We start from the raw sequence: 11,221 nt of genomic DNA, 5'->3' as shown, positions 1-11,221 counted from the left end.
AGCACTGGGAGGCAGACAGGGGGCGCTGTCCAGTTCAGCACTGAGAGGCAGACAGGGCGCTGTCCAGTTCAGCACTGAGAGGCAGACAGGGGGCGCTGTCCAGTTCAGCACTGGGAGGCAGACAGGGGGCGCTGTCCAGTTCAGCACTGGGAGGCAGACAGGGGGCGCTGTCCAGTTCAGCACTGGGAGGCAGACAGGGGGCGCTGTCCAGTTCAGCACTGAGAGGCAGACAGGGCGCTGTCCAGTTCAGCACTGAGAGGCAGACAGGGGGCGCTGTCCAGTTCAGCACTGGGAGGCAGACAGGGGGCGCTGTCCAGTTCAGCACTGAGAGGCAGACAGGGGGCGCTGTCCAGTTCAGCACTGGGAGGCAGACAGGGGGCGCTGTCCAGTTCAGCACTGGGAGACAGACAGGGGGCGCTGTCCAGTTCAGCACTGGGAGACAGACAGGGGGCGCTGTCCAGTTCAGCACTGGGAGGCAGACAGGGGCGCTGTCCAGTTCAGCACTGAGAGGCAGACAGGGGGCGCTGTCCAGTTCAGCACTGGGAGGCAGACAGGGGGCGCTGTCCAGTTCAGCACTGGGAGGCAGACAGGGGGCGCTGTCCAGTTCAGCACTGGGAGGCAGACAGGGCTGCAGGTTGGTCCTGTTACTGTCTTTCAGGTCCCACCGTTCTCTCTCTGCGTCACCATGGCGATCAGCAAATGTGACTGACGTTTGAATGCAAGTAAAACATATAAAACTGCTTCACAGTTGTCAATGGCAACCAGATAGACAATGCATTTTTGGCCACACCTGGTCAGTAAAAGCGACGGGTGTCTATATGGGATTTTGCTTTTAATTAAGGTTTTTTATGGTATATGAAATAAACCCTAACTGTCTGTAACCCAACTTTAACCTTACTTGTGACGCTAAAATAGCCCACGCCAAACTAAATCAAGATGTCAAACATGTCTTAATTTGGTCTCTTATTTTGTGGTGTGTATTATTAACATTGGTCCTGATTTGTTCCCCCCCCCCCCCCCCCCACACACACCTACCTGTGGGTTAAAGAAGCCAGTGAGCCAGAACTGGTGCGGACGTCCGTGGGCGATCCAGTTGCTGAACTGTTGGTTTCTCTCCAGCAGCTCGGTGAACCAGAAGCCCAGCGTGGCCGAGTCCCAGCTCAGACGGAGCCACAGCCGGGGGATCCTGCCGTCGAACATGCAGTCCAGGGCGTCACGCAGGTCCTCGGACATGATGATGGTCCCTAGGAGAGAGGAGGAGAACATACAGTCTCATAATAATAACAATTCATTACATTTATATAGCGCTTTTCTAGACACTCGAAGCGCTTTACAATGTAGGGTGGAAATAGCCTCCTTCACCACCACTGGTAGCACCCAACCTTGGGCTACGCAGGCTCAATGGCTGCCATACACTGGCACCAGGCACACAGCACACTACACAATGGCTGAACGGCTCAGGAGACAGGGATTGATGTCAGCCAATTAAGGGGAAGGGATGATTAGGTGGCCTTGATGTCAGAGACCTGTTAAAAAGATGTACCCTCCCATAGGAAAGCCAAATCTAAGACGAGATCTTATAACTAATTTTACTTATAGACGAGATCTAATAACTGAACTCTAATAATTTATTTATTTATTTAAAGACACCAAAATGAGAATAAGGTCATGTTCTCGTGGTTCTCGAATTCACTGCAGGAGAAACAACTACAGCTGAGCAGATATTAGTATTACTCTGAGCAAGCTATGAGTCCTTTAACCCTTTCACTACCACACTACCAAAGGGTTAACCCTTTCACTGCGACAATACAGAAGGTTAACCCTTTCACTGCCACACGACAAAGGGTTAACCCTTTTACTACCAACCTACAGACGGTTAACCCTTTCACTACCACGCTACAGACGGTTAACCTTTCACTACCACACTACAGACGGTTAACCCTTTCACTACCACGCTACAGACGGTTAACCTTTCACTACCACACTACAGAAGGTTAACCTTTCACTACCACACTACAGGATGTTAACCCTTTCACTACCACGCTACAGACGGTTAACCCTTTCACTACCACGCTACAGACGGTTAACCTTCTGTAGTGTGGTAGTGAAAGGTTAACCGTCTGTAGTGTGGTAGTGAAAGGGTTAAACTCTCTACAATAAGTATGACTGACCGTCGATAGCCAGTTTGAGGTCAGTGAGCGTGCTCCGTACGGCGCAGATGATTCGCTGCATGCGGTCCACTTCCTGTCTGAGGAAGATGTTCATTGGCTGGAGCAGACCCATCCTCTGGAGCTGAGCTCTCACCTACAAGCACACAGGGTTATGGAAACAGAACAGGTTAAAGGGACATTTTGGTGATTTTTTTAAAGTGAATCCTGTCATTCACTTTGTGATTCTGATCCAATACACTTTGTAATCTAAGAATGATGGTTTGTAGTGTACAGTACGTTTAGCCATTTAGCTGACGCTCTTATCCAAAGTGACTTACAAATTGTATACAACAAGTCAGCAGGAGGGCGGTCAGGTGGCGTAGCGGAGATTGCGTTCGTCACCAACCCCGGAGCTGTGAGCTGGATTCGCCTGTTCGAATCCAGCTCACAGCTCCGGGGGTTGTCACCATGCTTGGCTGGCCGTTCACACTAATAAAATTGGCTGTATTAGAGGGTGGGAGAAGCTGGCGGGGTGGGTCCGGGTCGTTGTAAACAGCGACTCCTACAGTTCGGTCGGGGCGCCTGCTAAGCGCGGATAGGATCTAAGGGCGGTAGTGTGATCCTTCCACACGCTACGCCCTCTCAATGAGAATCCGCACTGCCAGGTGAAAAGAAGCGGTTGAATGGCTGGACGTGTATCGGAGGAAGCACGTGATAGCCTCCACTCTCCCAGACCGACTGTGGGGGGTAAGTGCGCAGCGACCAGGAAGGGACTGGGAATTGGCATAACGACTAACATTGGGATGGGAGAAAATCGGAGGAAAATGGAGGGGGAAAAAGATAAAAAAAAAAAAAAAAAACGTCAGCAGGAGGGGTACACCGGAGGGTAAGTGGTATTGTTCGTCTATCGGTGTCGAGTGCATAGTAGTATAGACATAGTAGCATAGTAGGTAGTAGTATAGACATAGTACATAGTAGACACAGTAGTAGTATAGACATGGTAGCATAGTACATAGTAGATAGTAGTATATACATATTAGCATAGTAGGTAGTACGTAGTAGTATAGGCATAGTAACCTAGTAGATACTAGTAATGTAGACATATCAGCATAGTAGGTAGTATTATAGGCACAGTAGCATAGTACATAGTAGTATAGACATAATTAGCATAGTGGGTAGTAGTATAGACATAGTAGATAGTAGTATTGACATAGTAGATAGTAGTATTGACATATTAGCATAGTAGGTAGTAGTATAGACATAGTAGATAGTAGTATAGAGATAGTAGATAGTAGTATTGACATATTAGCATAGTTAGTAGTATAGCCATGGTAGCATAGAACATAGTAGATAGTAGTATAGACATGGTAGCATAGTACATAATCGGCTTTTTTCTAATAACAACATTACATTTAACATCAGAATAACATCTTTCTAAAATGAAATCCACCTATAGGTGATTTGATTGGTTACCTCATGCTGTACATAGTCAGGTGATAGCTTCTCTAGCATCTCATTGGCCATCCTCTGCACGGTGGCCTCCCTGGTCTCCCCTGACCCGCCCCCACTGTCTTTTGGTTGGATGTTGATGATGGTGCTGAGCGTCTCATTGGCCAGGTTGGTCTGGTAGGTGATGTCAGCGTTGGGGTGGAGCCCAAACACCTGGCAGACACGGAACACAGGGACGCAAAGGGTTTACCTCTGGTATTTACCACTTGGTAGATTATCACTGGTATTTACCACTTGGTAGATTATCACTGGTATTTACCACTTGGTCGTTTATCACTGGTATTTACCACTTGGTAGTTTATCACTGGTATTTATCACTTGGTAGTTTATCACTGGTATTTACCACTTGGTAGTTTATCACTGGTATTTACCACTTGGTAGTTCATCACTGGTATTTACCACTTGGTAGTTTATCACTGGTATTTACCACTTGGTAGTTTACCACTGGTATTTACCACTTGGTAGTGTATCACTGGTATTTACCACTTGGTAGTTTATCACTGGTATTTACCACTTGGTAGTGTATCACTGGTATTTACCACTTGGTAGTTTATCACTGGTATTTACCACTTGGTAGTTTATCACTGGTATTTACCACTTGGTAGTTTACCTCTGGTATTTACCACTTGGTCGTTTATCATTGGTATTTAGTTGGAGAAAAGCGCTATATAAATGCACAATTTACCATTTACCATTTAGTTGATAAGGAGCGCACAAATAGATATACAGAAGGTTATAGGTTCTTATGTTACAGACTAAAGCCAGTCTAGGATTATTCAGTTTAGCAATCTAAGCTCTAGCCCTAACATTAAGTGTAGCATTGTAGCATTGAGGAAAAGATGAGGAAACAGAATAAATGGTCTGGCTGTCAAAGTTAACGTGTTATTAACACGTTATCGCACAATTCTTTTAACGCCACACATTTTTTATTGCGAGATTAACGTTTTAAAAAATGTAAAAAAAATTAATGTTTTTACCTTTTTTATTTATTTAAAAAAAGAAGTTTGACTAGACTTCACTCAGGTGTATTATTGATACTCTCATTGATACTATGTTTGTTTATGACTCAATCTTTTGAACGTTTTTCAAAATGTTGAATTTGATGCAAATGTGCAATGCATGAGGGTTAAATGGCTGCATAAAGCAAGCATTTGTTGACTCTCATGTTGTTAAGAGTATTACAACTTGAAAAAGATCCGTTTAAGGTAGATTTAGAACAGATAAAAAATTTGCGATTAATTTGCGATTAATCGCGAGTTAACTATGGACAATCATGCGATTAATCAGATTAAATATTTGTATCGATTGGCAGCCTTAGTTCTAACCTCAGGTGAATCCGCCAGTGGTAAGGTCTCTATGTGCTGAAGGTCGTCCTGTATAGTAACTTAAGCTTCACAGTATGTCATAGGTTCTAACCTCAGGTGAATCCGCCAGTGGTAAGGTCTCTATGTGTTGAAGGTAGTCCTGGATAGTAACTTAAGCTTCACAGTATGTCATAGGTTCTAACCTCAGGTGAATCCGCCAGTGGTAAGGTCTCTATGTGCTGAAGGTAGTCCTGTATAGTAACTTAAGCTTCACAGTATGTCATAGGTTCTAACCTCAGGTGAATCCGCCAGTGGTAAGGTCTCTATGTGCTGCTGGTAGTCCTGGACAGTGGTGGCCTTGCCAGGGATGGTGTAGCCCTTGTAGAAGCAGAACTGGTCGGTGAAGGTGGTCTCACTGAACCAGACTCTGGTGAAGGTGTTGAGGAGATGTTTGTCCAGATCGTCCGTCACCCGGCCGCCATATTGGACCTCACCTGGCAACCGGACGATTTCATTAACACAGAGTTTTAAAGATGATTTCATGTTTAACCCTTTCACCACCACACTACAGAAGGTTAACCCTTTACTATCACACTACCGACGGTAGCCTAACATGTAGACAGCTTCTCTAGTGTCCTACCTAACATGTAGACAGCTTCTCTAGTGTCCTACCCAGCATGTAGACAGCTTCTCTAGTGTCCTACCCAGCATGTAGGCAGCTTCTCTAGTGTCCTACCTAACATGTAGGCAGCTTCTCTAGTGTCCTACCCAGCATGTAGCGTAGGCAGCTCCAGTCAACCCCTCGTTTGACCTCCAGGTCGTCCAGGTGGTTCTGGACGAACTGCATGCTGGCGGTGAAGTCGGCCTGGTTGAACTCATAAGGGATGTTCCAGCCCAGTGGGCCGAACTTACGACGCTCCTGAGAGAGAGAGAGAGAGAGAGAGAGAGAGAGAGAGGGGGGGGGGTAGTCAAAATGTATTGCCATATCGATATTTGACATCACTGTATCAATATAATATTGGCATGTAAAATATTGGGATATATTGATTTCTTCCACCACCCCTAGAAGGTAGTGCACTACAGCAGTATGTACTGTAGGAAGGTATAGTGTACTACAGTAGTATGTAAGAAGTTATAGTGTACTCTACTGTAGTATGCAGGAAGGCATAGTGTGCTAGACGTACCTGTACTGTAGTATGCAGGAAGGCCACAGCGTACAGCAACGGTTTCCACTGAGGCAGGTTGGTTATCTCCAGCTGCTCCTGACTGACTCCGTTATAAGTCCTCTTCAGACCCGCCTTCATACCTGAAGAACACACAGAGGGGGGGGGAGGTATGGGCGGAAGGCTGGCTGGGTGGGCGGCGGAATGGATGAGAGAGAGAGAGAGAGAGAGAGAGAGAGAGAGAGAGAGAGAGAATGTGTGTGTGAGAGAGAGAGAGAGAGAGAGTGTGAGAGAGAGAGAGAGAGAGAGAGAGAGAGAGAGAATGAGAGTGTGAGAGAGAGAGAGAGAGAGAGAGAGTTACCGAGAGGAGGATCGTTGGTGAATTTGATGGAGGACTGGAGGAGAGTGATGGGGAACCTGGAGACACACAGATAAAACAATGTTCAGCTGGGAAGACCTGACAAATGCCTGCCTACTGTTCAAGATCTTAAATGGCAAGGCCCCTCCACCTCTCAGTACTTTTGTCAAACAAAAAACATCTCATAATAGGTCCACAAGATCTACCCCAGAGAGGGGACTGTACTGTGCCGTTTAGGTCCAGCTCCTTCAGTCAGTCCTGTTCTGTAGTCAGAGCCACTCAGTTCTGGAACACCCTGCCAACTGAAATAAGACACTGTGCTACCTACCACACCTTTACAAAAAAATTGCTATTAACCAATCAAACATGTGATCACTTTTAATCAGTTCATTGTGTTTTTTATGATTGCTTTTTACTATTATGTTGGATTGTGATGTAAATACTGTGTTTTACTTTTAATGCTTCTGTTCTAGGTGTATTGTCGGTCTTATAACATCTTGCCAAAAGGACTACAGTTGCGAATTAGCCAGCTGGCTAAAACTGACACATTTACAGAAATGTTTATTAATGTGTACTGTCCTTTTTAAAATAAACTGAAACTGAAACTGAATGTGATGACAATAGATAACAGATGTGATGACAAACAGAGTTTACACAGATCCTGAGAACGTTCTTGCCATCAGCACCATCATGTTATAAATCTGGTTTTAACGCTAATCTAGATTTCTGGTTTCCTGTTGCAGTATAAACGCTGCCTAATCTAGACCTAATCTGGTTTCCTGTTGCAGCATGAACGCTGCCTAATCTAGACCTAATCTGGTTTCCTGTTTCATCATAAACGCTGCCTAATCTAGACCTAATCTGGTTTCCTGTTGCAGTATAAACGCTGCCTAATCTAGACCTAGTCTGGTTTCCTGTTGCAGTATAAATGCTGCCTAATCTAGGCCTAATCTGGTTTCCTGTTGCAGTATAAACGCTGCCTAATCTAGACCTAATCTGGTTTACTGTTGCAGTATAAACTGCTGCCTAATCTAGACCTAATCTGGTTTATTGTTGCAGTATAAACGCTGCCTAATCTAGACCTAATCTGGTTTCCTGTTTCATCATAAACGCTGCCTAATCTAGTCCTAATCTGGTTTATTGTTGCAGTATAAACGCTGCTTAATATAGACATAATCTGGTTTCCTGTTGCAGTATAAATGTTCCCTAATCTAGTCCTCATCTAGTTTCCAGTATAAACGCTGCCTAATCTAGACCTAATCTGGTTTATTGTTGCAGTATAAACGCTGCCTAATATAGACATAATCTGGTTTATTGTTGCAGTATAAATGCTGCCTAATCTAGACCTAATCTGGTTCCCTGTTGCAGTATAAACGCTGCCTAATATAGTCGTCATCTAGTTTCCAGTATAAACACTGCCTAATCTGGTTCCCTGTTGCAGTATAAACGTTCCCTAATCTAGTCCTCATCTAGTTTCCAGTATAAACACTGCCTAATCTGGTTCCCTGTTGCAGTATAAACGTTCCCTAATCTAGTCCGCATCTAGTTTCCAGTATAAACACTGCCTAATCTGGTTCCCTGTTGCAGTATAAACGTTCCCTAATCTAGTCCTAATCTAGTTTCCAGTATAAACGCTGCCTAATCTAGGCCTAATCTGGTTTCACCTGGGATGCACGTCAGTGGTCAGCCACACCCGGAAGCCCTCGTGTACGCTGTCGGACGTTGCCAGGGTGACGGTCTCCAGCAGCTCGTCCAGGAAAACCAGTCCCAGGTGACAGTTCTGGAGGAGGAGCCAGCCGCCATCTGACATGCTGTGAGCCAATAGCCTGCGAGCATGAACCTCCTGGCCCTGCCCCATGGAAATAGGCCTGCAGGGCGCCCCCTGGAGGAGAGGGATGAGATGGCATGTTGTAACGTCATAAAGTGAATGAATAAAGCCTGTGAATAAATTACCTTTGGCCTACACTTAAACCCTGCAGCTAGATTCACTATGACCCTACCTTGTTGTTAGCTAGCCTCCACTATGACCCTACCTTGCTGTTAGCTAGCCTCCACTATGACCCTACCTTGCTGTTAGCTAGCCTCCACTATGACCCTACCTTGCTGTTAGCTAGCCTCCACTATGACCCTACCTTGTTGTTAGCTAGCCTCCACTATGACCCTACCTTGCTGTTAGCTAGCCTCCACTATGACCCTACCTTGTTGTTAGCTAGCCTCCACTATGATCCCACCTTGTTGTTAGCTAGCCTCCACTATGATCCTACCTTGTTGTTAGCTAGCCTCCACCATGATCCTACCTTGTTGTTAGCTAGCGTCCACTATGACCCTACCTTGTTGTTAGCTAGCCTCCACTATGATCCTACCTTGCTGTTAGCTAGCCTCCACCATCTCCACCCTCACACAACTCTGTCGCTAGTGTTCTTTTAGGAATAGAAGTTTAACATTTGAACCACACACATGCAATCAATAGCCTACCACCTAGCCAACAATATTATTCTCTTTCCTCCAGAAACATTCTCAATTCCATTTATCTTGTTTCTGTGCCGGCAAAATTCCACAGTTCGTTGCGGCGACTACTAACACACACATTTAAGCATTGATTTTGGCAGTAGGTTAGGCTGCCTCCGCGGCCCACTAGATGGCGCTCACTGGCCCACTGTTTGAGAATGGCTGATCTAGGACCCGGGGAACATAGGACCCTTTTTTAGGGAGTGGGGAACATAGAACCCGGGGAACATAGGGATGACCCCTGTTGTTAGCTAGCCTCCACTATGACCCTATACCTTGCTGTTAGCTAGCCTCCAATATGACCCTACCTTGCTCTTGGCCAGTCTCTCAATGTTCTCTGTGGGGTCGGAGCCCATGGAGAGGAAGCAGATGATGGGGGTTGTGGGGTCGCTCTCCGCCCACATGGTTTCCATGTCTAGAATCACGCCCTCTGCATAACGAGACCCCAGAGACTCTGCGATGTAGCGACGAGCCTACACACACACACATATGTTTATTATTTTTGTGTTGTTAGCAAATGGAGAGATGACTTCATCCTGGTGCACACACACACACACCAACCTGTGCGATGGTTCTGTCAGGACACCAGCTGCGGATCAGGAGAAGTTTCCTGAATGTGTCGAGTGTTTCCTGGTACCCATCAGGCAGTGGGGCATCTTCTGGACTGGGTTGGTCGAACCAAGACCTCCACACGCGCTCGTTGTGACTCACCTAGGAAACACCAGTTTCTCATATGGGTGCTTACATGTGGTCTATATCTGTAAAAAGTTGTTCTATATGGTCTATATCTAGTACCTGTAAGGGTAGCTGTGTAAAAGGTGGTTCTATATGGTCTATATCTAGTACCTGTATGAGTAGCTGTGTAAAATGTGGTTCTATATGGTCTATATCTAGTACCTGTATGAGTAGCTGTGTAAGATGTGGTTCTATATGGTCTATATCTAGTACCTGTATGAGTAGCTGTGTAAGATGTGGTTCTATATGGTCTATATCTGGTACCTGTATAAGTAGCTGTGAAAAAGGCGGCAGGCTGGACAGTGTGACCAAGTTGAGCCAGGTCATGTCCAGAATCCAGCGCCGTGGTTTAGCTTCTACTGAGTTCAGGTCTAGAGAGGCTCCACCTATTCAAACAGAATACAATCATCATGTTTCTATAATAATTATAGAAGAAGAAGAAGTGTTTAATTGTCATGCAGATTAACACACACACATGCGAGATGGGCGACCCACAGGAACACACACACACACATGCGCTGATGAAATGTCTCTCTGCACTTTTCCCATCTCGTCGTCCTTCCCCCCCAAGGACAGCCGGGAGCAGATGAGGGCTGCAGCGTGGGCCGCGCCCCGGGACCAATCCAAGTGCTGCTGTCCCTCTTTGTCAGGGACGCGACAGCGTTAGCGATCTGTTCTGCATGTTTTTCCTTTGGGTTTATCTTATCGGGAGGGAAAACCCTTGCGAGCACAGAGGGGGCCCGGGAGATACCCCACCTGAGTACCTGGCAACGCGGAAACCTGGTCCCCCAGCGGGAATCGAACCCTGGACCTTCTAGCTGTGAGGCGACAGTGTTAATAACCACTACACCACCATGTCCATGCCGTATATTGTGTCATGTTATGTACAGTCATGTCATAAAAATGTCATGTTGTATATTTTATGTTATGATGTTGTGCTATCATAGGTTATGTTATATATGTTATTTTTATGTTATGTTATACTCAGAGGAGAGGCAACTGAGTAGACTATTGTATCACCGGTACATCGCTCCCTGCAACTGAGTCTATCCATCACATCACAGCCCTCCCCTCCGGGAGACGCTACAGGAGCCTCCGCTCCGAGTTTATTTGTTTATTTGTTTATTTTATGGATCCCAATTAGTCTACACCCATGGGTGAAAGACTATTCTTCTTGGGGTCCGAACACATAGCTTACAACATTACAGTAATACATTTCTTTTTATTAAAATAAATAAAACAATAAAAGCACAAGAAACACTTTAGTACATTCTCAATATCTTTAAAACCTCACAAAAAACACACACAAAGGCTCTAGCCACAAATACAATACTAACTAAACGAACTAACTAAACTAACAATACTAACTAAATAAATCGGTAACTCAACTGTATTTCATTATTCATAACAGCATTTTTCAACTTTTTCTTAAAAGTACATTTGTTGCTAATGCTCTGCTATATATATTATGTTATGCTATGCAATATATATTAT

The 11,221-nt window shown here is 45.3% G+C and overlaps 1 protein-coding gene across 1 annotated transcript in view; it reads right to left on the bottom strand.

The window, feature by feature from the left end:
• Nucleotides 1–11,221, bottom strand: part of dnah5l (dynein, axonemal, heavy chain 5 like) — a gene marked incomplete at both ends in the record, with an annotated part of 223,598 nt that overhangs the window by 1,861 nt on the left and 210,516 nt on the right. Inside the window, 11 exon segments of the mRNA XM_084326732.1 lie at nt 1,036–1,244; nt 2,172–2,304; nt 3,624–3,812; nt 5,258–5,457; nt 5,732–5,882; nt 6,148–6,269; nt 6,488–6,543; nt 8,149–8,366; nt 9,301–9,465; nt 9,554–9,703; nt 9,992–10,113. Coding sequence (XP_084182858.1) covers nt 1,036–1,244; nt 2,172–2,304; nt 3,624–3,812; nt 5,258–5,457; nt 5,732–5,882; nt 6,148–6,269; nt 6,488–6,543; nt 8,149–8,366; nt 9,301–9,465; nt 9,554–9,703; nt 9,992–10,113 — 1,715 coding nt within the window.

This window comes from Notolepis coatsorum, assembly GCF_963971535.1.
Source record: "Notolepis coatsorum genome assembly, chromosome: 12".
In the NCBI taxonomy this organism is placed as follows: domain Eukaryota; kingdom Metazoa; phylum Chordata; class Actinopteri; order Aulopiformes; family Paralepididae; genus Notolepis; species Notolepis coatsorum.
This window is presented reverse-complemented; position numbering and strand designations above follow the sequence as displayed.